At 41.2% G+C, this 27,136-nt stretch overlaps 1 protein-coding gene across 8 annotated transcripts; it reads left to right on the top strand.

The window, feature by feature from the left end:
* The first annotated feature begins 1,158 nt into the window (after positions 1-1,158).
* CEP55 (centrosomal protein 55) lies at positions 1,159-27,136 on the top strand. Of its 8 annotated transcripts, XM_009214984.4 has the most exons (10): positions 1,193-1,340; positions 1,659-1,937; positions 4,273-4,467; positions 7,333-7,608; positions 11,539-11,607; positions 19,622-19,772; positions 21,149-21,462; positions 23,096-23,167; positions 23,899-24,024; positions 25,997-27,136. In XM_009214984.4, the coding sequence occupies exons 3-10, from the start codon at positions 4,285-4,287 to the stop codon at positions 26,198-26,200; spliced, it is 1,395 nt and encodes a 464-aa protein (XP_009213248.2). In that variant the 5' UTR covers positions 1,193-1,340; positions 1,659-1,937; positions 4,273-4,284; the 3' UTR covers positions 26,201-27,136. The 8 variants fall into 8 exon arrangements, with proteins under 8 accessions (XP_003904058.2, XP_003904059.2, XP_009213252.2 ...); XM_003904009.3 differs by lacking the exon at positions 1,659-1,937 and having other exon boundaries at positions 1,159-1,481; XM_003904010.3 differs by lacking the exon at positions 1,659-1,937 and having other exon boundaries at positions 1,176-1,340.

Below are 27,136 nucleotides of genomic sequence, written 5' to 3'. Positions count from 1 at the left end.
TTATTTGCATCATTTTACACATGGGGAAACCGAGGCTCAAATAGGTTAAATAAACTTATCCAAGGAGACGCATCTAGTCAGGGCAGTAACAAATTAAATCTAGAAAGTCCTAATCTAGAGTTTTTAAGCTTTGTGTAACATTGCGTTCCTAGGATGTTTTGCTACTGTGTATCTACTGTTTTAAATCTCCAGCGAGTTTATGCTTGGTCTAGGAGAGACAGGGAGGCCCTGCCAAACACTTTCTGTGCTTCTCTCAGCAGTAACATTCTCAAAGTGGCGAATCAAGAGCTGGAATCGATCCATAGATAGATATCAGGCTGGAGGGTAGCAATCTGGCCTGAAAGCCCGTCCCGCTAGCGTTCATAATCTCAGCGTTCAGCCTGGGCGTGCCTCTCAGCTCTCCCGTTAACACTCCCTCCTGTGCCGCTGATTTTGGGCAGTAATCCCAGCACTTTGGGAGGCCGAGGTGGAAGGATCACTAGAAGGCAGGAGTTCGTGACCAGAGTGGGAAACAAAGTGAGACACCCCCTCCCACCCCTCTGTCTTTATAAAATTTTTAAATAAAAAATTAGCCGGGAGTGGTGGCGTGCGCCTGTAGTCTCAGCTACTCGCAGGCTGAGGCAGGAGGATCGCTTGAACCCGGGAGATTGAGGTTGCAGTGAGCTATGACTGCACCACTCCACTCCAGCGTGGGCGACAGAGTGAGACCCGAGGGGATAACAAGGGGGCTGTGCTCCTTTGTGAAATCCCGGTGTCCCAGGGCAGGAGGGGCCGCACTTTACGCAGGGATAAACTATGCTCAAGAGCGCAGAACTAGTTCATCCCTGTCACTGGTTTTATCCCATCAAAAATAGCAATTTGCTTCCTCCTAAAAGCGTATAAACACAAAACCAGCCCCTGACTGCGTGACACCAAGCTCGTTTAGGTCTGAGCCCGCAGAGAATCCCCGAGCCCCAGAATTAGCCGGCAGGCCGGGGAGGGGGTGTTCCAGCCCTCGGTCCCGCCCCGCGGCCCCCGCCCCTCCTCGGCCCGCCCCCAGGTTTAATCTCCGCCCCTTAAAGGCGGCAGCCAATCGGGGCGCCGCGTTCCCGCCGCGCGCGCCCTGCTCCTCCTTCCTGCGGGCCGCGCCCAGCCGGCAGTGACGTGCCCCGCCCTGCAGCCGCGGGATTCAAACTCCCGGAAGCGGCATCCGCGCCTGATGGTGTGATTCGGCCGACTCGAGCGCCGGGCTTCGCTTCAGCTGCTGGCTGGCCCAAGGGAGGAGACCGCGGAGGGTGGCGAGGGGCGGCCAGGACCCGCAGCCCCGGGGCCGGGCCGGTCCAGACCGCCAGGGAGGGCAGGTCAGTGGGCAGATCGCGTCCACGGGATTCAATCTGTGCCCGCCCTGATAACAGTCCTTTTCCCTGGCGCTCACTTTGTGGCTAGCACCCGGCTGGGCGCCTCAAGACCATTCTCTCTTGATCGCTCCTTTGGACTTGGCGGTGGGTATCATCTCCTTACAGATAGGCGCAGAGAGGCCAAGTGACTTGCCCAAGGTCTTTCGTTAGGACGGCTTTTTCCGATTGGCAAGCACTTTACTTGTGTGTTCCTCAAACATCTTTATTTTAGAGATGAGAAACCTAGTGCCTTTTTTTTTTTTTTTTTTTTTTTTTTTGCAGTTTCTCTTTTCCTGTCTCCTCAAGTGAGATTTTATGCGGGAATTTTTAAAGATTGGCGTCACCTTGTAGAATATGCGGCTTGTAATTGATGCCTTGTACCGTTTACTGGATGGAAGCGCTTGTTTTGTCACCTCCTGTCCGGCATGACTTAGGTCACTTCAGCCAATCAGCCAATCATTTCTTAGCGCTTGCTGTTAGGCTCTGTGGGTGACCAAAAAAAAAAAAAAAATCGAAGTGCAGTCCTTGAAACAACAGTTGAACAATTGAAAAAAATAAAAGGTTAGCGGGGAGTGTAATTGGGTACCAGATTGTGTGGGGGTGGGGGTGGGACAGCTATATCATTTATTAGAGTTCACAGAGGGAAGGCATGCTGAAGAAGGTCTGAATTGTGGGAACCCTGTGGATGACTGGAATAGGAAATACAGGGAAAAATGCAGGGTGCGGTGGTTCACCCCTGTAATCCCAGCACTTTGGGAGGCCGAGGCGGGCAGATCACTTGAGGTCAGGAGTTCAAGACTAGCCTGACCAATATGGTGAATATTGGTCTACTAATAGATACAAAAATTAGCCAGGCGTGGTGGCGCGCACCTGTAGTGCCAGCTACTCAGGAGGCTGAGGCAGGAGAATCGCTTGAACTCGGGAGGTGGAGGTTGCAGTGATCCGAGATCGTGCCACTGCACTCCAGCCTGGGCGACAGAGCAAGACTCTGCTGCCCCTAACCCCCTACCCCCGCCAAAAAAAAAAAAAAAAAAAAAAAAAAAAAGGGAAAGGAGGTTGGTGGGACTAGGTGGTGGGGGGAGATCCAAACCGTCTGGGCCAGAGGCTAGAAACGGTAGTCATTCATTCACTGCCAGAGTTTCTGTCCAAAGGTTAGGAAGCAGATGTTTCGGGGTTCTTTCACGTTGTGCAGATCTATATTTCCATCATTCTGTGTCTCAATGACTTGGTAGCAAAGTAGTTTTCTGTCCTACGACCCACCATATCAAGTCAACAGTGTGTTATCAACAGAAACACATAGGAAAGAACTTCCTGTGGCAGTAGGTGACTGAGAGACGCCATAAGCTTGCATTTCTTCGACTGATGGATGAGCTACCTTAATCTTTCACTTTATAATGGCAAAAATCCAGGACTAACCTTTTGATAGATGATTTCTTCTCAGTCTCCACAGTGCTATTAGACGTTCTGATTTCACACAGGACAATCTTAAAAGTCACTTCGCTACCGTTCTAAGGAGGTCTCTCCTGTTTTTACTGATATCATTTATCTCTGTACTTCTCCTGTGTAATATTTATTACAGTTTGAGAATTCATGAACCCTTGTTTGTTTCCTTGTTATTGCCTGCCTGTACTACACTGAAAGCCCCATGACATCAGGGAACATGTCTTTTTTTTTTTTTTTTTTTTAAAACCAGTTTACATTCAGCATGTATTAGGATACCTGGTAAATAGTAGGCTCTATAGTAATTTTTGAGTGCACTAATGGGCTCATACTCCTTTATATCCTTTAATCACACTGCCACTATTTTGTCTTGGGATGCATGAAGTGGAAAAATGTTTTTTAACCTCCCTAATTAGAGTTACTTTTGTATACTATTTATATGCATTGTATGCCTCACTAGATTTTTGCCTGATAAAGTTTATATACTTGTTTCTAAACCATCATCTAGTACTGTTAGCAGATACTGAGTTTCTCCTTACTTAATTTGGCCCCTTATTCTTAATTCCTTTCATGCCTGACTCCCCTGAATGTTATGCCTCTTTTCCTGTAAATGTCTTAGTTTAGATTCTCTTCACTTTTTCCCACTGTGCTCTCTCAAATGACTATTAAGATAGATCTGAACTAGGCTATCTTCTAAAACAGAGGACCTATGTTGAGTAATGACATTTCAGTGCCTGTATACTCAGAATTACATTATTTACCAACAGCTTTCTATTTTGGGCCAAGATATGTGCTTGATTGTGACCTACTTCTTTCAGGCTTTATTTAATGGTTGCGGACCCCTTCATTGTTTTTTAAACAAAACTTTTTAACTGAAGAATTACACATATAGAACACCACACAAAACATAAATGGACAAGTTGACATTTTTGTTTGTTTGTTTTTGAGATGGAGTCTTGCTCTGTTGCCCAGGCTGGAATGCAATAGTGCGATCTTGGCTCACTGCAACGTCTGCCACCCGGGCTCAAGCGATTCTCCTGCCTCAGCCTCCTGTGCAGCTGGGAATAAAGGCGCCCACCACCATGCCCTGCTAATTTTTTTAATTTTAGTAGAGACAGGGTTTCAAACATGTTGGCCAGACTGGGCTTGAACTCCTGACCTCTTGATCCACCCACCTTGGCCTCCCAAAGTGCTGGGACTACAGGCGTGAGCCACTATACCCGGCCCAAGTTGACATATTTTAGAAGGTGAATACTCCCATTTAAGTACAACTGAGATTTAAAAAAAAAAAAAAAAAAAGTTACAATACCCCAGAAGCCTCCATCAATCTTTCTCCATATCCTGCTGGTTTGGATATATCATTTCTATTTACAGCAGATAGGTCATTAGACCTGTTTCAAACTTGAGATTTAAATTTTTAAACTCAGAATTATACGGTTGATTTTTATTTTTACAGACCATTTCAGAGATGTCTTCCAGAAGTACCAAAGATTTAATTAAAAGTAAGTGGGGATCGAAGCCTAGTAACTCCAAATCCGAAACTACATTAGAAAAATTAAAGGGAGAAATTGCGCATTTAAAGACATCGGTGGATGAAATCACAAGTGGGAAAGGAAAGCTGACTGATAAAGAGAGACACAGACTTGTGGAGGTAAATGGTCTTCTGATCCTTTAAATTGTAAGCTCTCCAAGAAAGCGATGCATGAAGATTTCCTGATGCTACCTTCTTACTCTTGCCGTGTTCCCTGTCTTGTCCAGTTGATTAGTTTTGGAAAGCTGACCTTGGGTTTAGAATCTTAAATTCCTACTTTGACTTTGCCAAGTCTTAGATGTACTTTAGTCATTACTACCTCTTACCTTTTAAATGTAATTGAGTATGTGTTTTTAGGTTACCAGGTACTAAGTTTGTTTTGGAAATAAAGACATTGTGATGAATAGTTTTGTACCTTTCACATAGTCTGTTTCACCTTTAGTATGGTCTATTTTTCAGTTATTTAAAGCAAAGTAATAACCTAATCCATCATTTTTCCTATAGCTTCTTGATAATGAATATTCTTGATAACTTTTGTTATGCTGTATTTAAGATTGTGGAACATTCTGGCTATTTTTGCCGTTTTTAAATTGATAGCGTAACTTAGAAGCATTTGATTTTCCATACTTTTTTTTTTGAGACTGGATCTCAACTCTTGCCCAGGCTGGAGTACAGGGGCTTGATCCTAGCTCACTGCAGCCTCAAACTCTGGGCCTTACGCAATCCTCCTGCCTGGGCCTCCCAAAGTGCTGGAATTACAGGTGTGAACCTCTATGCCTGGCCATTCCATGCTTTTTTGGAGTACTGTATTACTCGTTGATGTACTTTAAGGATACTGTGCTGGGCTTCTGTCTCTTTTTTACTGTGGGAGAAGAGAAAATATTTACCCTACAGTTATATAATCTGGTTTTCCTGTTAATTTGCTAAATGTAAAAAATCAAATCTGTCCATTTCAGAGTATTAAATAGCGTTCAAATTTCCTTGTTTAAAACATTTTTTATCATGCATATTGGCTACTTTCCAAGTAATTCTGGTTTTCAGGCTTTTGAAGGAAAAATTATTAGATGTGTTGGCATTTACACTCTGTTCAACTATATTTCAGATTCACTAATTTATAATTTGTTATGGCATAGACAGTAAGGAAGTTAGGAACTTATTAGAACTAGAGGGACTTAAAATGTAATCATAAATATAATCACAAATTTGGATTTAATTATTTTGCAAAAGTGCTTTTATTGTTTGTATTTAGAAGATAAATGGTTAAGGCCGGGCACGGTGGCTCCCGCCTGTAATCCCAGCACTTTGTGAGGCTGAGGCAGGCGGATCACCTGAGGTCAGGAGTTCAAGACCAGCCTGGCCAATATGGCAAAACCCTGTGTCTACTAAAAATACAAAAATTATCCAGGTGTGGTGGTATGCCCTCGTAATCCCAACTACTCGGGAGGCTGAGGCAGGAGAATCCCTTGAACCCAAGAAGCAGAGGTTGCAGTGAGCTGAGATCGCACCACTGCACTCCAGCCTGGGTGACAGAGCGAGACTCCATCTCAAAAAATAAATACATAAAATAAAATAAAACAAAATAAATGGGTAAACACTATACCATATGATTTCTTTAAATTCTCTAAACAGGCACATAATAAAACTGGTTTATTTTTTGTAACAACATACATTGAGGTAAATGCTTTTTCAAGCATTGAGAAAACAGTCATCACCAATCCACAGATATGAAGGTTATTTTGCAATCTGGTGAAGGAATCTTATTGCTTCCCTGAGAGATAGCTTTCCATTTCATTCCACTTTTTGAGAAGCACTGGGTACTTTGTTCCTTTATAATCAATTGAAATTAAACTTCCTATGACTTCTACCCATTTGTTCTAATTGTGCCTATTAAGGTTACACAGAACAAGTCTTATTTTTCCTATGCAAACTGGCAATTTATTAGATATGTAAGGAAATTTTGCTTCCTCTTAACTTTTCTGCAGACCAAGCTCATATTCTTCAGCTCTTCTGGCTTATCAAAATCTTGAACAATTTTTAGTTTATTCATATCCCTCCTGAATTATGCACTTAGAATTGAACACAGTATCCTAAATATGTTCTGGCAAACACAGATTGAAATAGTAGTGTTACATCTACTTAGGTGGATACTGTACTCCATTAAAGCCTAAAATTGTATGACTCTCTATCTGTCTCATACTACTGATTTGAGTTAAGCTTGTGGCCAACTAAAATCCTCTCATTTTCACATGAATAACCATCCCCCTAAACTTAAATTTTCCCCATTTTGTATTTGAACAACTGCTGCTTTTTCCTTCCTAAATGCAGGTTTTAACTTCATGCTGTTTTGACCCTGTTCGCCTATAATTTTAATATTTATTTCTATTATCTTTTTATTTGACTTTTCCTTTATGCCAGCAGCAGTTTGCATATCTTGTGAATGTTTGAAGATGTTAAGCATTCCTTTAGAGATCACCTTCTAGATTCAATATGGAATCATTTATCAAAAGTAAGCAGGTTAATGAATGCATCCCTCTCCTGCTGAAATATTCTGTAACTTTTAAGTTCCACTGATTCCAGTTCATTAATGAGCATGTATATCTTGTGTGACCCACTTTTAGCTTTTAGTTTTTACAAGATCCAGTATTATGGAAGAATGATTACCAAATACTCACGGGAGAGCTAGCCCTTCTTTAGCTTTCTCTCACCACCCTTGATAGAGGTGGTTTCTCCTTTCTTCATGTCTGTGCCCATTTTTTAATCTGTCTTAACTACAGCACTTACAACGTTGCATTAATACATTGACTTACTTCTCTGTGAGCTATCTGAACATAAAACTTTGGCTTCCTCTCTTTTTTGGCCCTGGTATTTAGCATAATGCTGACTTGATATATAATAAATGCTTCATAAATGCTTGTTGAAGTATATATTGTTTAGCTAGATGTTTGACCTGGCTTTGTTCTAAGATTCTTCTTAGTTTATATCTAGAAAATTCGAGTCCTTGAGGCTGAGAAGGAGAAGAATGCTTATCAACTCACAGAGAAGGACAAAGAAATACAGCGACTCAGAGACCAACTGAAGGCCAGATATAGTACTACCGCATTGCTTGAACAGCTGGAAGAGACAACGAAAGAAGGTGAAAGGAGGGAGCAGGTATTGAAAGCCTTATCTGAAGAGAAAGATGTATTGAAACAACAGTTGTCTGCTGCAACCTCACGAATTGCTGAACTTGAAAGCAAAACCAGTGCACTTCGTTTATCACAGGTGCTAATCATTTCTTTAAACCCAGATTTTTTTTTTCTTTCTGATACAGTTTGTAATTCTTAGGAAGAATGAGTTTGTTAATACATGCTTCCCAAATGATCAGACAAATGATTAGTATAGTATACTAACAGGTCACTTGACTTTTTTTGATAGCCCAGTCCCTTCTCTATAAGCAAAAATAGTTAATATGGTACCCTCCACTCCTTGTACCATTGATTTGCCTGGAGGAATATTCAAAAGACAAAATCTACTGTGTATTTACAATTACCAAGGTTTTTTTGAGTTCTTATTTCTGTAGTTTGTATCATGAAAACAGTAGGCTTCATTTTTTTGGTTATTTTTCACATTTGAAACATACAATTATAATATCAAATATACTTTTCCTAACCGCTCTTGCATTTTCTCCCCCTTTTGTTTGAGAGGCACTAGTGTCATAGAAAGAACAAGGATATAGAAGTAGACATGTGAGTTCAGATTTTGGTTTTGTACTTGCCAGCTCTGTGACTCTGAACAAATTTGTTAACCTTTATAGCCTTAGAGACAATACTAGACTTCTCCAGACCCCTGTCCTAAATCTTAGTTTCTTTTTTTTTTTTAACATATAAGCTAAACCTGAGTTTCCACATCAGTAAAATCAGGATAGGAATACTGATAATTAAATGTAATAATGTATGTAAATTGCCTCACATAGTGCCTAATATACAGTAGGTGCTCAGTAAATGGTTACTTATTGATCAGACCTTTGATTCTTTTGGAGATTTGGACATTCGATAATACTAACATTAGTATCATCTATGGGCTGGGCGTGGTGGCTCACGCCTATAATCCCAGCACTTTGGGAGGCCAAGGCGGGTGGATCACCTGACAGGGTCAGGAGTTTGAGACCAGCCTGGCCAACACAGTGAAACCCCATCTCTACTAAAAATACAAAAATTAGCCAGGCGTGATGGCACGTGCCTGTAATCCCAGCTACTCAGGAGGCTGAGGCACTCGAATCGCTTGAACCTGAGAGATGGAGGTTGCAGTGAGCCGAGATAGTGCCACTGCACTCCGGCCTGGGTGACAGAGTGAGCCTCTGTCTCAAAAACAAAACAAAACAAAAAATCATCTATAGCTTTCAAATATCTCTCAGTGCTGTTAAGAATCTTTCTCTGTACTTTATTTCCCATTTAGGGGAGATACTGGTCAGACCTATACATTTATGTGTATTTTCATAGATGGGTGTTTGAGTGTTTCTGCAGATGAGTTCAAAAAGGCGAAGTTTTTCTAGAGAATTTCCACAGAACTGAAACTCATAAAACATTACAGTCAGATTCAAAGTAGCTGACTAAAATTTTTCTTTGAAGTTCAAGAGTTAGTTTCTCCACTTTTGGAATGTGAAATACAAGCTTGGTGGAAATTATAATTTTTAAAATTTTTATTTATTTTTTATTTTTTGAGACAGTCTCATTTTGCGGCCCAGGCTTGAATGCAATGGCGCAATCTCAGCTCACTGCAACCTCCACCTGGGTTCAAGCAATTCTCCTGCCTCAGCCTCCCGAGTATTTGGGATTACAGGCGCCTGCCACCATGCCCTGCTGATTTTTGTATTATTAGTAGAGACGGGGTTTCAACATGTTGGCCAGGCTGGTCTTGAACTCCTGACCTCAGGTGATCGCTCACCTCGGCCTTCCAAAGTGCTGGGATTACAGGCGTAAGCCACCGCACCTGGCCCGAAATTATAATTTTTAAAGATGTATTCTTATAATAATTTTGTGGGCTACCCATATTGATTTCTGTATTTAACTAGCATGTCTGACTTCTATAACAACTTCCAAATGTCAGTGTGTTACACAACAAATGTTTATTTTTCTCTCATGCCAGTCTAGTCCAGATTGGAGTGGAGGAAGCTTTGCTCCACAGAGTCATTTGACTCCAGGTTCCTTCCTTCTAGTGGCTCCACCCTCCTTTAGGGTGGGGTCCCCCACCAAGACCTCTGTATGTGGCTGTGAGATGGAGCCTGTGGAGAACTGCCTAGGAGGGTTCTGGGGCCAGGCCTGGTATTGACATGTCTCACCTCTGCTCACATTCCACTGGAACATGGCTCCACTAACCACAGGGCAGGCTATGAATCATAGTCTATAGTGTGCCCAGGGTAAAAGGAAAGGGGTTTGGAGAACTATCTTTGTCATAGTTTCCACCTTGAGGACTGAATTGAGAGAGAGAAAGGGCTACATATTAAAGTGAATGAATAGAGCATCTTTGGAGAAAAATAATTTTTTTGAGCTTCTTTGCCAGTATTCACAAGTCTCTTATAGCTATTAAAAGACTGAAATACAGCTTTTTCTATGTTTGTTGGCCAGCCTGGCTACCTAGCCACCTACGTCTCTTTTATTCCTCTGAGAAAATGAAAAGAGGAAAGAAATAATTTTTGAGTCCCATATAATCTATATGAACTAATACTAACTAATAATTAGTACTTTTTTTTTGAGATGGAGTCTCACTCTGTCGCCCAGGCTGGAGTAATTTTTGTATTATTAGTAGAGATGGGGTTTCACCATGTTGGCCAGGCTGGTCTTGAACTCCTGACCTCAGGTGATCTGCCTGCCTTGGCCTCCCAAAGTGCTGGGATTACAGACGTAAGCCTGATCTTGGCTCACTGCAACCTCCTTCTCCCGGGTTCAAGTGATTCTTCTGCCTCAGCCTCCCGAGTAGCTGGGACTACAGGCGTGCACCACCATACCTGGCTAATTTTTGTATTTTTAGTAGAGACGGGGTTTCACCATATTGGCCAGGCTGGTCTCGAACTCCTGAGCTTGTGATCCACCCGCCTCGGCCTCCCAAAGAGCTGGGATTACAGGCGTGAGCCACTGCGCCTGGCCTAATGAATACTATTAGTAATACAAAACATGATTCTAGAAAAAAATTTTTACCTTTTGTTTGACAAGTTAATGGCTTCTAGATGTCATTTTTTTTTTTTTTTTTTTTTAGATGGAGTCTCGCTCTGTCGCCCAGGCTGGAGTGCAGTGGCCGGATCTCAGCTCACTGCAAGCTCCGCCGCCCAAGTTTATGCCATTCTCCTGCCTCAGCCTCCCGAGTAGCTGGGACTACAGGCGCCCGCCACATCGCCCGGCTAGTTTTTTGTATTTTTTAGTAGAGACGGGGTTTCACCGTGTTAGCCAGGATGTTAGCCAGGATGGTCTCGATCTCCTGACCTCGTGATCCGCCCGTCTCGGCCTCCCAAAGTGCTGGGATTACAGGCTTGAGCCACCGCGCCCGGCCCTAGATGTCATTTAAATAGCCTAATTGTTTTGTGTTTGTCTTTTTGGTAAAAATCACTGGGCTATTCATATGCACTAAGGGCTATTCTGGCAATCCTGGGGGGTCCAGAGGACCGCAGAAGTCAGATTAGATAGAAAATCTCAGGGTTTCCAGTCTGGGAAACTTCAGGAGATCTTAATTTTGACAATGGTTATCTCTGGTAACTCTCACCTGACTTGATGGTTTACCACCATCTACTAGATCTGGATTTTTTTTTTTTTTTTTGAGACAGAGTCTCTCTCTATTGACCAGGTTGGAGTTCAGTGGCATGATCTCAGCTCACTGCAACCTCTGCCTCCCGGGTTCCAGCGATTCTCCTGCCTCAGCCTCCCGAGTAGCTGGGATTATAAGCACAGGCCACCACGCTTGGCTAAGTTTTCTTTTTGTATTTTTAGTAGAGACGGGTTTTCGCCATGTTGGCCAGACTGGTCTCAAACTCCTAACCTCAAGTGATCCGCCCTCCTGAACCTCCCAGAGTGCTGGGATTATAGGTGTGAGCCACCGTGCCCAGCCTAGATCTGGATTTCAGGATGCTCCCATGAGGTGTACTGTATTGTTATGGAACTGAATATAATGAGGCAACTTCTATTGTGGAATGTCTGATGTTAACTAATGTTGAATTATTTACAGACTCTGGCTCCAAACTGCTTCAACTCATCAATAAATAATATTCATGAAATGGAAATACAGCTGAAAGATGTAAGTTTATTTCCTCTTAAGCTAATTCACTTATTCTTAAGTTTTATAGAAATTGGCAACGTTAGTGCTGTGACAGAAAAACTGAATGGTTTGTGAGCTTCGTTTAAGTCTCTTTCTAGACATTCAAGACTCATTTCCTCTAAGCATGGTCTCTCTTTTTTTTGTTTTCTGAGGCAAAGTCTCGGTCTATTGCCCAGGCTGGAGTGCAGTGGCATGATCTTGGTTCACTGCAACCTCTGTCTCCTGGGTTCAAGCAATTCTCCTGCCTCAGCCTCCTGAGTAGGTGAGATTACAGGCACGAACCACCACACCTGGTTAAGTTTTTATATTTTTATTAGAGATGGGGTTTCACCATGTTGGCCAGGCTGGTCTTGAACTCCTGACCTCAAGTGATCTGCCCACCTTGGCCTCCCAAATTGCTGGGATTACAGCCATGAGCCACCGTGCCCAGCAGCATGGTCTCTGTAGGGTACACAGCCCTAGAAATTATCACTGCCACCAAATACTTCAGTAACATCCCTTTTCTATCTAAATCTAATTTCCCTAATTTGCCTAGTCATTTTATTTTTTCTTGTTTTTTTGGTATTTTTATTTTTTTGAGACAGAGTCTTGCTCTGTTGCCCAAGCTGTAATGGACTGGTGTGATCTCAGCTCACTGCAGCCTCCATCTCCCAGGTTCAAGTGACTCTCCTGCCTCAGCCTCCCAAGTACCTGGGATTACAGGCACCCACTACCACGCCCGGCTAATTTTTATTTTTAGTAGAGATGGGGTTTCACCATGTTGGCCAGGCTGGTCTTGAACTCCTGACCTCAGGTGATCCGCCCGCCTCGGCCTCCCAAAGTGCTGGGATTAAGGACATGAGCCACTGTGCCTGGCCTCCATTTTATTATTATAATGTAATTTAATTTATAGTGTATTCTTTTTTGGTTTATCCGTGCAAGATGCTCTCTTTGGTTTGAATCCTTCTCTTGAAACTAAGGTTTGCTTTCATAGGTTGAAAAGGAAACATGTTCTTTGTACACTTAGTACTTCTTTTCTCTAGAATTTGATATAAGGTTATTTTAATTATACAGTAAAGCTATATTATTTCAAACTTATAAATGGATTGGTGGGTTTTGTTGGGAATGGAATAAATTGAGGGCACAGGACTGCTATTTACAGTGTATTTTTTTTTCAAGTTTTAGAGACATGAAGTATAAAGTTTCTGACTTAAGTATTAGGTCAGTAGGTTGGTATTTTGGTTCCAGAAATATTACTGGCATGTCTTTTCTGATATAAGCATGTTCTTAAGATTTGTGTTTTACTTCATCTATCAAGTATCCTTTGAAGTCTTTTTGATCTTCAAAAGAAGAATTTAAATCTCTTGGATATCTAGCCAGGTGCCAAGTACTCTTATCAGAGTACATAATTTACCTAGAGGTAACTGGAATGAAAAGGAAAAATTCTGTGTCTTATTACACTGAAGTTTGTTATTCTATGTATATCCATACCTATGCATTAGATCCGCATATCTAGAAATACCTTACACAGCTCCTGCATTCCTCTTAATTTACTCCACCCCCACCACAGTGGCTTTCCAGCTACTCCTTGAATAAACCACCTTTTCTCTTTCTGTTCCCTCTGCCTGGAACACTCTTCCCCAGATGTCTTCATGATTTCCTGCCTACCTCATGCAGGTTTTTATTTAAATGCTACTTTCTTGGGGCCAGGGGGTGGACAGAATGGGGGCTCCCTGACCACTTTATCTAAAATTATAGCTCCCAGACAATTCCTATTCCTTTCTCCTGCTTTTCCCTCCTCATCACATACTACGGCTAAATTTACAATCTGTTTAATTTCTCTTGTCTAATGTTCGACCTTTCCATCAGAATAGAAGTCATATGAGAGAAGGATTTTTGCATGTTTTGTACACTGCTATATCCTGAGTGTCTAGAACATTTGAAAGAATGACTGGATGGAATCTTGGGAAGTTTCTTGAATTTTACTGGTGTCTCTTCTAGAAAAGTACCTGAAAATAGATGCCATTATCCGAAGCTTACATCTGCTTTTTAGGCACCTCGGTGCTAACTGCTTCAGATATCACCTGAGGGTATTTTTAGATAATGATGATTCTTTTTTATGAAATTCACTTTGAAATACTGCATATGTAAGCCCAAGCTTTTTGTTCTATCTTCTCAGCTTATTTAAGGGTCACATTGTGCTTGTCTCCTCTGTCTTAGAAAAAGGCTTTTATATATATGGGGTAAAATTTAACCCAACTCTTCTACAAATGGTGCTCTAGACTGAGCAAGATTCACAGACTCTTAATATGCTAGGTCTGGGGTAGTGCCTGAGATTTTTTGCATTTCCAGTAAGTTACCAGCTGCTGCTGCTGCTGCTGGTCCTTGGACCACCCTTTCAGAACCATAACATTATTATTATTATTATTATTATTATTATTATTATTATTATTATTTTGAGACGGAGTCTCACTCTGTCACCCAGGTTGGAAGGCAGTGGCATGATCTTGGCTCATTGCAACCTCCGCCTCCTGGGTTCAAGTGATTCTCATACCTCAGCCTCCTGAGTAGCAGAGATTACAGGTGTGCGCCACCATGCCCAGCTAATTTTTGTATTTTTAGTAGAGACGGGGTTTTGCCATGTTGGCCAGGCTGGTCTCCAACTCCTGACCTCAGATGACCCGCCTGCCTCGGCCTCCCAAAGTGCTGGGATTACAGATGTGAGTCATTGTGCCCAGCTAGAACCATTAACTTATATTTGAGGAGCAAGAAGTGGTTTAGCTCTGGTTTTCCGTTTGGAATGTCAGCAAATGTTTGAGACCAGGAGGAAAATTGTAGTTGGAGGACTTAGGGAGCATGGAAAGAGACATCTCACTTCTTGCAGCCCCGACACTGGCACATTATTTGGCGTTTGAGAGCTCAGCAGTTCTAGTTCCATCACCCTCTCAAAGTTCGCAGCAACTTCCTGTAGAAGCTTACCCATGTATTTTCAGAATTAGTATTTGTTATATTTAAATAAGCCCTAACAACATATGTACACCTTCTTTAGGCCCAGTTGTATCATTATTCAGTTACCATTTCGCTCTGGTGGACAGTTGAAATAATTACATAGAGTTAATGTCGTAAGCATTGTCAAATGTCAGTACTTTTAGTATTTATTTAAGAATTATGTTAGTATAAACTAGATCAAACCAAATAGCCAAAAGACAGTTTTAATAGGTGTTTCTTGCTCTTAAATTCAAATATCCGAATTTTAAGCATAGAACTTAGGGAAGATAAATGATAATTATTTTAAAATTATTTGTCTGCAAACATTCAAATTAACAGAAAAGTTACAAGAATGAGTATGATAACCTATAATGTCCATATCCCCTTTACTAAAATTCAACCATTGTTAACATGTTACCCCATTTTGCACTCTCTTTTTCCTCTTTCAACCCTCACCTACACACATATACATGTAGTATTTTTTTCTGAACCATGTGAGAATGAATTGTACATATCCACAGCCCTTTAAACTCATATACTTCAATGTGTATTTTTTCTCCCATTCAAGTACTAATCAGGCTCAACCCTGCTTAGTTTCCAAGATCAGCCAAGATCAAGCATATTCAGGGTGGTATGGCAATAGACTTCAATGTGTGTTTCTTAAGAATGAGGATACTCTTGCCCACAACTATAGCACAGATAGCAAGTTTAATAAATTTAACATGGACACGATACTTCTATAATCTACCATTCCTACTGCAGTTTTGTCAATTGACCTACATTTTTTTTCCTTCAGTACAGGCTAACATTTTAATCTACATTGGTTGGAATTTTTGTCTACAGAATATTTAGTGGATTCTTGTCAAACCTGGGGGAAGACCTTTATAGCATTCCACAGGACTTTTTTTTTTTTTTTTTTTGAGACAGAGTCTCACTCTTGCCGAGGCTGTAGTGCAGTGGCGTGATCTCGGCTCACTGCAACCTCTGCCTCCCTGGTTCAAGGAATTCTCCTGCCTCAGCCTCCAGAGTAGCTGGGATTACAGGCACCTGCCAGTGCGCCCGGCTAATTTTTTTATTTTTAGTAGAGACGGGGTTTCAACATCTTGGCCAGGCTGGTCTTGAACTCCTGACCTCGTGATCTGCCTGCCTCAGCCTCCCAAAGTGCTGGGATTACAGCCGTGAGCCACCGCGCCCGGCCTCCACAGGACATTTTATTTTCCCACTTTTGTTCTACATTTTTATTGATAACTTGGAGGAAATTGTTAAATGCATGCCTAACAAATGTATAGATGACACAAAGCTGGAGAGCATATCTAATGTAATGATGTTTGACTCTAAGAACTCAAAACTAATATCATTATTTATGATAGCTATCAAATCCATGTATTGAGACTGATAGCCAATGCACACAGTGAGAAGAGGTGGAATAAGGAAATGTTTATTGAGGTAACATCGCCATCATGTGGCCTTTTAGAATATTACCCCTTGAATCTTCAACATGTATTTTTGTTTCTCATACTTAAGTGATGTATGATTCCTTTTTGAAAAAATTAATTTTTTTTTTGAGTTGGAGTCTTGCTCTGTTGCCCAGGCTGGAGTGCAGTGGCATAATCTCAGCTCACTGCAACCTCCGCCTCTCGGGCTCAAGTGATTCTCTTGCCTCAGCCTCCCGAGTAGCTGGGACCACTGGCGCCCACCACCATGCCTGGCTAATTTTTTGTATTTTTAGTAGGGACAGGGTTTCACCATATTGGCCAGGCTGATCTCGAACTCCTGACCTTGTGATCCGGCCACCTCGGCCTCCCAAAGTGCTGGGATTACAGGCCCGAGCCATTGTGCCCAGCCGGTTCCTTTAAAAGAGAAGAAAAATAAAATAAATAAAATAAAATTGGCCTGGCGCAGTGGCTCATGCCTGTAATCCCAGCACTTTGGGAGGCCGAAGCGGGCAGATCAGCTGAGGTCAGGAGTTGAGACCAACATAGTGAAACCCTGTCTCTACTACAAATACAAAATTAGCCTGGTGTGATGGCGCATGCCTGTAATCCCAGCTACTCGGGAGGCTGAGGCATGAGAATCGCTTGAACTCGGGAGGTGGAGGTTACCGTGAGCCAAGATGGCACCACTGCACTCCAGCCTGGGCAACAAGAGCGAAACTCCTTCTCAAAAAAAAAAAAAAAAAATTTCATGACCATTTAATTTTGACTTAAATTATTTGTATTAAAATATTTCTTAAATGTGGACAAATGTAAAATTTTGTATAAAATTATGTATCTTTAGTATCTAACACACCATAATTTATAGGTATTTGGATATACATGTGCATTGTGAGTCATTCAGTGCTTCCTCTCTTAGCAACTAAATTTAAGTCTGATCCTGGGTTTCTCATAAGTCCTTTCTTTTGAAAGATGCATAGGGTCTGAGTAAGAACTTCACTGGGGATGGCAGTGGAGCTGAGTAAGAAAGTGACTACTGCGGCCTGTTTTAAAATAGGCCAGGAATCCTAGCAATCTTCTCAACTTTACTAAGTTCACTGATTATTTTTCCCAACTTTTATTATGAAAAATGTCAAACGAACACAAAAGTTGAAAGAAAGTCATTGAACAATCATATATCTACCATGAAGTTTCAACAATAAGACAGACTCTAAATCAAAACTCAAATTACTACAGTGAAAACAGCCATCCACAAAACTTCACATTATTGACGATATATAATACAAAATGTATGTACAATATCTCCACTTGACAAATGGACTCTTAAGCCATATAAAGAGGACTACTGTTCCCTAATGGATGTGGAGAGAAAAGTGTCTGGTAAAGTGACTGAGGCTCCTGGACTAAGTCCTTGATTTCAGAGACTGTTTCTTTCTTCCTAATTCATTTGCTAATTCTATAGCAAACAGACACTGAAACTCCTTTAAGTGCCATACCCAGGAGCTTTGCTCACAAGTTTGTAGGGTGCTAGTAGAAAGAGCCTAACAAAGCTTAGAGAAACTCTCTAGACTTAATAAGAGTTTCCACATATGTAGATCTTTCTGGATATGGGACTCAGTGTCTTTAAAGGATGGAAATTCTCACTGGAAAGCAGATGCCCTGATAGACACCCAAAACCTTCAAGCTCCTTATGTCTTCTTCATTGTGGAACTGGAGGTCTGGAAAGAGTGGCTGCTATAAAAGGAAACACTATATTATATTGTCAGATTGAAATTAAATAGAAAAATTTTGTCTATGCATAATAGATCATTTTAAGAGCTACTGTGTTGTTCTCCAAATAGTAATCAGAAATCCGTATTCCACTCTTGAGAAAATGAGCTTTGCTGATACTGTTATAGGTTCTTCGAAGTTCAGATTACTATGAGCTCTGGATTTATAGCAAGTCCTCTGGTGTAAAATGAACTGGTTACAATCCCTGCCATACAAAGCTTCTGTCTTCACATGGCCCCATTCTCTGTGTATATCTGTGTGTCTGCTCCTTTTTATAAGGATACTATTCATTGGATTTAGGGCTCATGCTACTCCAGTATGGCCTCATTTTAACTAATTGCATCTGCAAAGACCCCCCCCTCCTTTTTTTTTTTGAGACAGGGTCTCACTCTACTATCTAGACTAGAGCGCAGTGGTGCAATCTCGGCTCACTGCAACCTCTGCCTCCCACATTCAAGTGATCTGCTACCTCAGCCTCCCAAGTAGCTGGGACTATAGGTGTGTGCCACCATGCCTGGCTAAAAAATAGAGAAAGAGTTTTGCCATGTTGGCCAGGCTGGTCTTGAACTCCTGGCCTCAAGTGATCTGCCCGCCTCGAACTCCCAAAGTTGCTGGGATTACAGGTGTGAGCTACTGTACCCGACCCACAGACCCCATTTCTGAATAAGGTCATATTCTGAAGTTTCAAGTGGACATGAATTTTGAGGGACATTATTCAACTCACTGTAAGTATGAAACCCCTATACAAACAGGTGACTGACCCCAGCTTGGAGTTTTTAATGGGGTTATAAAGGATCATATAAAGGATGAAAGTTGGTGGTAAAGAGAGAAGGTAGCTGTTAAGTTTGATCCTCTATAGAAGACACGGAGATGATGTTAGGAGTGCAAACGGTTTATTGGGGAGCAAGATTTGTGCAAGGAAAAAGGAAGTAGTTATGCCAGGGAGACCATCAGACCATGATGAAAACCTAGCAACGTCTCTGTCACCCCATGGCGGGCTCCAGAGCAGAGAGTACTGCAAAGCAGAGTTCTTGTTGGGCAGCAGTCGTTAGGCACTTGTTCAGTTGTTGGCTGGGGCCAACCCAGCTCAGCTCAAAAGCTGACAGGGACTTGAAGGAATTAACAGATGGAGGCTGTCAGCTAATCAGCTAAGCACTCACCATGCAGCTGGGCAGAGCTCCTCTTTTTTGTTTGTTTGGTTTTTGGTTTTTTGAGAGACACAGTTTCACTGGAGTTTCCAGGCTGGAGTGCAGTGGCGTGATCTTGGCTCACTGCAACCTCCACCTCTCGGGTTCAAGTGATTCTCCTGCCTCAGCCTACCAAGTAGTTAGGATTACAGGCGTGTGCCGCCATGCCTGGCTAATTTTTGTATTTTTATTAGAGACAGGGTTTCACCATGTTGGCCAGGCTGGTCTTGAACTCTTGACCTCAGGTGATCCACCCGCCTCGGCCTCTCAAAGTGCTGGGATTACAGGCATGAACCACTGCACTCAGCCAACTGGGCTCTTGAAGGGGGGTTCTGAACAGTTCATCTCCATGTCTGCCCCAAAAGGTGTTTTAGTTTACAGAGAATGATATGTACGCACACACAAAGCAAGTTGTGTACTGAAAAAAGCAAACAAATGAACTTAATCCCACATAAACTATGACGGTGTCATGTTGTTATGTATTCTGAAGGCATGTAACATAGAATGGTTGCCCAGAATTTGTCTATGAGCCAGAGAGTTTTTGTTGGAAAAGACTACATCACTTGGACTCTCTTGCCCATTTTAAGATTTTGTTTTTGTATTTTACTGTTGATTTTCTTTCATCTTCCCATTAAGGCTCTGGAGAAAAATCAGCAGTGGCTCGTATATGATCAGCAGCGGGAAGTCTATGTAAAAGGACTTTTAGCAAAAATCTTTGAGTTGGAAAAGAAAACGGAAACAGCTGCTCATTCACTCCCACAGCAGACAAAAAAGCCTGAATCAGAAGGTACTGACTGGTATAAAAATGTTCTCTTGGGACAGGCCTGACATTTTCCAAAAGGAGTGATTCATCAAATTTAGATTTTTATAGATATGTGTTAGAAAGTAAAATAAGAGCAAGTCTTGTAGCCCTGAAGTAAGAAATACCATTTTCGCAAGTTTTATTTCCTAACGTTTTCAGATCAAAAGAAAGTACCGACACAGGCTAACGGGTGATCTTTGGCAGTTCTGAAGTCACATTCAGTTTTCTCTACCCATGAATGTCCTTCCCCTTCTTCAAAGTCCTTCTCCAGCTTTTACTTCCCCTAGAGTTGGCCTTGTCACAGTTCTCTTTTCACTTTGCTTCCCTTCAGCACTTATTCATATCAACCCCAGGAGAAAGAATGCCTTTTATAGATGATCCTTAAATCATTTGAACTTCAGGTATAGAATTGAGATGAAATTTCTTATTCACGATGCTCTCTTTTTGCCAAGTGCTTTGCAGTTTCCCTTACATAGATCTCAGTGGAGTTTCCGAGCAACCCTAAGAGGCGGGGCAGGAAAGGTCAGTATTTTCATTTTACAAATGAAGAAATAGGTTTAGCAATTCTAGATGACAAGCTAAGAAAAAAAAAATGAGAAACTCCATGCAAAGCTCTCCTTAAAAGACTGACAGCTTGGAGGGGACCAAAGCCTTGAATTTTATACAGAAGTCTAAAGAAAGGGGAACAAGACTCATAAGACTGGAGAATCATATTTGAATATTTAAAACAAAGCTGATGCTAAAAAGAAACTATAAATGTCTCTGGAGGCACTTCAAAGCTGTCAGCCCTAATGGTACAAAGTTGCTTCTGTAAAATATGTGTTTATGTAAAAGCAGGATTTTAGTTATGGGCTAAGTCTAATTTCTTTTCTTTGGTAATACAGTTCTCTCTCTCTCTCTCTTTCTCTGTGTGTCTGTTTTATCAAAGCCATATAAGCACTTGTTAGAATAATGTAATAGTTAAGAAGGGCCTTGCCCTGTCTTTCCCATCCTAATCCCCGTTTCTTCCTCCCATCAGGGCAACTGCTCTTAATATTTCTATTTTTAATTTTGATAGTTATCTCCATATATAGATAATGAGCTTGTATTCCTATTTGTTGATTGAACTTCTTTAGACTTTCCCTCCCTACAGAATAGATGTTACTGTTTTTAGTTCTTCTATTTGTGAGTTTTATAACTTCAACGAGTATACCTGAACTTGTTTTTTATTTCATCAAATATCAACAATAGCCCCTATCTCTTGACTCTTCATGTTGTAAACTAAGGAAATAGTGTGATTCATTTAGATGTTTGATGTTTCACTTCTCAGGAATATTATTTATTTTATAAAATGAGTTGTGCCATAATGTTGTTTGTCATAGGTTATCTTCAAGAAGAGAAGCAGAAATGTTACAACGATCTCTTGGCAAGTGCAAAAAAAGATCTTGAGGTGGAACGACAAACCATTACTCAGCTGAGTTTTGAGCTGAGTGAATTTCGAAGAAAATATGAAGAAACCCAAAAAGAAGTTCACGATTTAAATCAGCTGTTGTATTCACAAAGAAAGGCAGATGTGCAACATCTGGAAGATGATAGGCATAAAACAGAGAAGATACAGAGACTCAGGGAAGAGAATGATATTGCTAGGGGAAAACTTGAAGAAGAGAAGAAGAGATCCGAAGAGCTTTTATCTCAGGTAAGCTTAACTGGATCCATAATTCAGAGTGTTCATCGAACACTTTCTAAGTGTCAGGGACTATGTAACCACTAGAGAACCGGCTAGGGGCAAAACAAGTTCCTGCCCCTCATGGGAGTTTATATTCCAGAACAGAAACAGACCATAAACAATAAATAAGGAAACTAAAGAAAACGCAGCAAGGTGACATGACAAAGGGAAATTGGGGACCAGTGGAGGCCTCTCTGAGGAGATGGCATTTGGACAGAGAAAGAAAATTCTCATGATGAAGAGAAGGACCCAGTGAAGTGGGTGACTTCCTCTCAATGGAGGAAATTATACACACAAAGGCTCTGGGTGAGGAGGAGGTCAGTACATGTGAGAAGCCAAAAGAAGACGTGAAGTAATGAGAGGAATCAAGGCCGATTCCTAGACTGGCATCTTAATGGTGATGATATGTGCTCAAGTGAATTCACATGGCATCTTCCATGTTCTTGTTATGCTCATAGCCTTATGCTACAGTATCTTAATAATGTTGGAGTTGCTACGTTAGGATTATTGGAATTGAACACTACTTTGATGGAACTCTAATTTAGATTTTGCTTGTCAGCCTGGAATCATGGAAAGAACATTATTTGGAATCCATGCCTAGTCTCTAGTCCAGGATATATGGCCGTAGGCAAATCACCCAACTTCTCTGACTACTCACTGGTTATTCACTTGTCAAATTAGTAATAACCTCTGCTTACCTTATAGGGCTTTGGCGAGGGTTAGTTGAGAGAAGGTAAAAGTGCTTTGTAAACTAAGCAAGGAAAATGCTAGTTATTGCCCCTATTTTAATAGTAATTTTTAACAGTCCTACAAAAGTTGAGAGTGCTGGTAATGGGACAGTAACAAGTCCATCTATAACATTTGCCACCTTAGTCTTTTTTTTTTTTTTTTTTTTTTCCGAAACAGGGTCTTGCTCTGTCACCCAGGCTGGAGTGCAATAGTACAATCTCAGCTGACTGCAACCTCCACCTCCTGTGTTCAAGCGATTCTTGTGCCTTAGCCTCCCGAGTAGCTGGAATTACAGGCATCCACCACCACGGCTGGCCAATTTTTTGTATTTTTAGTAGAGATGGGGTTTCGCCATGTTGGCCAGGCTGGTCTCAAACTCCTGACCTCACGTGATCCACCTGCCATGGCCTCCCAAAGTGCTGGGATTACAGGTGCAAGTCACCGGGCCCAGCCTGCCATCTTAGTCTTTACCACTCACATTTCTGTCTACAGGCATGAGCAGTGATACTAGGGAGAGATTAAGTGCACTGATTAAATTTTGCTCCAACTCTGGCTAAGGGCCCAGCACTGCCACCCATGTTATCCTACTCAGAAATGTCAGAACCTCCAAGAAAGGGGGTGTGGCCGCTGCAGAGTTCAGTGCTGTTTATCAGCATTCAGTCTGTGTGCCTGAGGGAACTCGCGGCAAGGGTGGTATACTGGTTAGCTGCTGGCATAGATAACCATCAGATGGCCAGCTGGAATGATTCACCCCCAACTAGCAGGTGTTGTCCTGGTTAGAGATATGAGACTTGTGATATGAGCTTTTCATGCATCCCAGGTCATGCCGGAAAAGGTCGGATGTGACAACATTGGTTCTCTTTACATCCTACAGGTCCAGTTTCTTTACACAACTCTGCTAAAGCAGCGAGAAGAACAAACAAGGGTAGCTCTGTTGGAACAACAGGTACTCATTGGGGTTGCTCCTAAATTCAATTCTGCCTGTTAGGAAATGCAGTTTTTCCTCATGTTTACGCTGTTCTATGGAGAAGCATTTGAAAGTTGTGAAAAGTGTCTTTAAAATACTTCAATAAAAGTCTTTTTTCTTCAATAAAAAAGATATTTCAAGAGACTCTGCTAGCCACTTATTCCTGTTACTGTCCTTAGGCTAAACAGATTCTTGAGGTGTGATGGCAATTTTCTTGACAGGTAGATGTTGGCCTTGGCAAATTTTGCTCTTCCCCAGTGGCTGTAGTTCCTAGCCTAACAATATCTCGTAATTAGGGCTACCTTATAACTTCAAGCAGAACTTGGAGAGACACCATTTAGTCTCAGAATGTACTATAAATGGTATAAAGCTGAGATTTAGTATATTCCAAACCAGGGAATAGCTATCTCTTTCCCTTCTCCTTCTTCCCCCTTAAAAAAGGTGGATAGGGAGGAGTCATTCTAATCAACAACTTCTTAAGCTGCTCTTCCCTCACCTATACCTCAGCATTGGCTTTGCTCCTTGGATAAACCAAATCCTCAGCCATAAGCTGCCTCGTTCATCAACATTTCATGGTGCTCAGGTGAATTCTTGCTACACTAGTACAATAAATATTTTCTTCTTGTGCTAATAAAAAAATGTGAGCATCCAGTCAAGAGAACTAGACAGTCTATATCAGCTGTAATGGGCTTGTCCTGGGCCTTTTTCAGATGCAGGCGTGTACTTTAGACTTTGAAAATGAAAAACTCGACCGTCAACATATGCAGCATCAATTGCATATAATTCTTAAGGAGCTCCGAAAAGCAAGAAATCAAATAACACAATTGGAATCCTTGGTGAGTCTGGAATGATTAAACTACAATTTGTCTTCGTCTTCCCGTTTATATAACAAATCAGTTCCGAACTTAGAAGGATACAGCTTAACGAACAGCTAGATGTATCTCAAATCAGTAGGCAGAGCCCTGCCTCATTTGAAGCAACTGCCCTTCGAGCATCAATTCAGAGGACCGGAAAGAGGGACATGATCACATCTGGAGTCATTCCCCCAATACCCCAGCTGCTGTGATGCTAGAGGCACTAAGTAGTGCCTGAGCTGGGGGCAAAAGGGTAGAATAGAGGGTAGTCACAGAATCCTGAACTGAAATTGTGTTTATCTATTAAAAAAGAAAGAAAGGCTGGGCACGGTGGCTCATACCTCTAATCCCAGCACTTTGGGAGGCCAAGGCAGGCAGATCACGAGGTCAGGAGTTGGAGACCAACCTGACCAACATGGTAAAACCCTGTCTCTACTAAAAATATAAAATATTAGCTGGCCATGGTGGCACGCGCCTGTAACCTCAGCTACTTGGGAGGCCAAGGCAGGAGAATCACTTGAACCCCGGAGGCAGAGGTTGCAGTGAGCCAAGACTGTGCCACTGCACTCCAGCCTGGGCAGCAGAGCAAGACTGTCTCAAAAAAGAAAAAAAAAAAAATGCTGTTTTTAGGGATAATGGACTATTACTGTTCATATGCTTTTTAGATGTATTATGAGGTTTGTGTGACTCTGAAAACATAATCTTTTAAAACATGAACCTTTTAAATAATATTATTTCTATGAGGAAATGGTTTTTCACTTACTTATTCTCACCTTACTAATAAGCTTCTGGACCAAACTTGTTGGGGGTCTGCATTTGAATATATGTCTGTCCCACTAGTACATATTTTAAATTTCATTCACACTTGGAGACGGTGAAATGTTACAAATAGGATTCCTCAGTTTTCAAAGGAGGAGAGAAAGCAATGTAAAAACAATAGTCATTTGTAACTTCTGTATGAATAAAAGAAAGAAAATATATTTTTGGCTCTGTTCTTAAGTATATCATTGATTTTACCTATTTATAATATTTGAAATAAAAATTTATAATTCATTTTTGTTATTGACCATTCAAAGTGTAGGGAGCAGAGGGTATGCAAAAGAATTTGTAATTTTCCTATACTTTGTTCCTGCTGGTCACCCTCTTCTCTGTGCTGTAAAATACTCATTTTTAACTACTCCAAGTTCTTAGGAAAAAAACACGAAAAAGTAAAGTCTCAAAGGTATGATACAATATCTTAGTCATTTCTATGTATAAGCTGTTTGAACTCCTAAAATTCCTTGCTGCCTTTAGTTTCCATATAGTACTTTATTGCTGAGGTTGCCTCTGTTTTACAAAACTAGCAAATTTAATCAGCCTTGTATATAGACCTACCTAATATTTGACTCTGTGTCCTAATAAAACATATTCATATACACACCCAACTCCAATACTTCTGGGTAATTTGGGTAATTACAGTAGTTATCTGGGTAAATTCACAACTACCTCCTATATTGTCCCCATAATACTGAGGAGCTGAAATTCAAAAGAAAATCTGTCTACAGTGCTGAAGCAGCTAGAACACCTATAGAACAGTTAACATTTCTGAACAGGCTGGGTATGGTGGCTCACGCCTGTAATCCCAACACTTTGGCAGGCTGAGGTGGGCAGATCACTTGAGCTTAGGAGTTTGAGACGAGCCTGGGCAACATAGAATTAATTTTTTGCAGAATTTTCTATTTCTACAAAAAACAGAAAAATTATCTGGACATGGTGACATGTGCCTATAATCCCAGCTACTTAGGAGGCTGAGGTGCAAGGATTGCTCGAACCTGGGAGGTCGAGGCTGCAGTGAGCTGTGTTTGTGCCACTACCCTCCAGCCTGGGTGACAGAGTGTGACTGTCTCAAAAAACGGAAAAAAGCTGAACAATGGGCCTTATTTACAAATTCTATTATTTGAAACTTGTTTTTCAGAAACAGCTTCATGAGTTTGCCATCACAGAGCCATTAGTCACTTTCCAAGGAGAGACTGAAAAGAGAGAAAAAGTTGCCGTCTCGCCAAAAAGTCCCACTGCTGCACTCAATGAAAGCCTGGTGGAATGTCCCAAGTGCAATATACAGTATCCAGCCACCGAGCATCGCGATCTGCTTGTCCATGTGGAGTACTGTTCAAAGTAGCAAAATAAGTATTTGTTTTTATATCAAAAGATTCAATACTGTATTTTCTGTTAGCTTGTGGGCATTTGGAATTATATATTTCACATTTTGCATAAAACTGCCTATCTACCTTTGACACCCTGGCATGCTAGTGAATCATGTACCTTTTAGGCTGCTGTGCATTTTTCTTGGCAGTGATACCTCCCTGACATGGTTCATCATCAGGCTGCAATGACAGAATGTGGTGAGCAGCATCTACTGAGACTACTAACATTTTGCACTGTTAAAATACTTGGTGAGGAAAAGATAGCTCAGGTTATTGCTAATGGGTTAATGCACCAGCAAGCAAAATATCTTATGTTTTGGGGATTTTGAAAAATCAAAGATAATTAACCAAGGATCTTAACTGTGTTAGCATTTTTTATCCAAGCACTTAGAAAACCTACAATCCCAATTTTGATGTCCATTGTTAAGAGGTGGTGATAGATACTATTTTTTCTCATATTGTAGAGCGGTTACTAGAAAAGTCGGGGATTTTCTTGATCTTTGTTGCTGCTTACCATTGAAACTAAACCCAGCTGTGTTCCCCAACTCTGTTCTGCGCACAAAACAGGATCTGTTTGAGGCATACTCTTAAGCAGCCACACACAATGTTTTCTGTCATACTATCTGGCACTAACTGTAACTTGAATTACATTGGCACATGCTGTTAGCTAAAATTGTTAAAATAAATTTTAATAAACCCATCTAGGCCTCTCATTTGATGTACCGTATTTTATTTATTTTTGGCATTCTTAAAGCTGGGCAATGTAATGATCAGATCTTTGTTTATCTGAATAGATATCTTTATACATGCTATTTGTAAACCAAAAACTTTTAAATTTCTTCAGGTTTTCTAACATGCTTACCACTGGGCTACTGTAAATGAGAAAAGAATAAAATTATTTAATGTTTCAA

The sequence above is a fragment of the Papio anubis genome, chromosome 11 (assembly GCF_008728515.1).
Source record: "Papio anubis isolate 15944 chromosome 11, Panubis1.0, whole genome shotgun sequence".
Classification (NCBI taxonomy): domain Eukaryota; kingdom Metazoa; phylum Chordata; class Mammalia; order Primates; family Cercopithecidae; genus Papio; species Papio anubis.
This window is presented reverse-complemented; position numbering and strand designations above follow the sequence as displayed.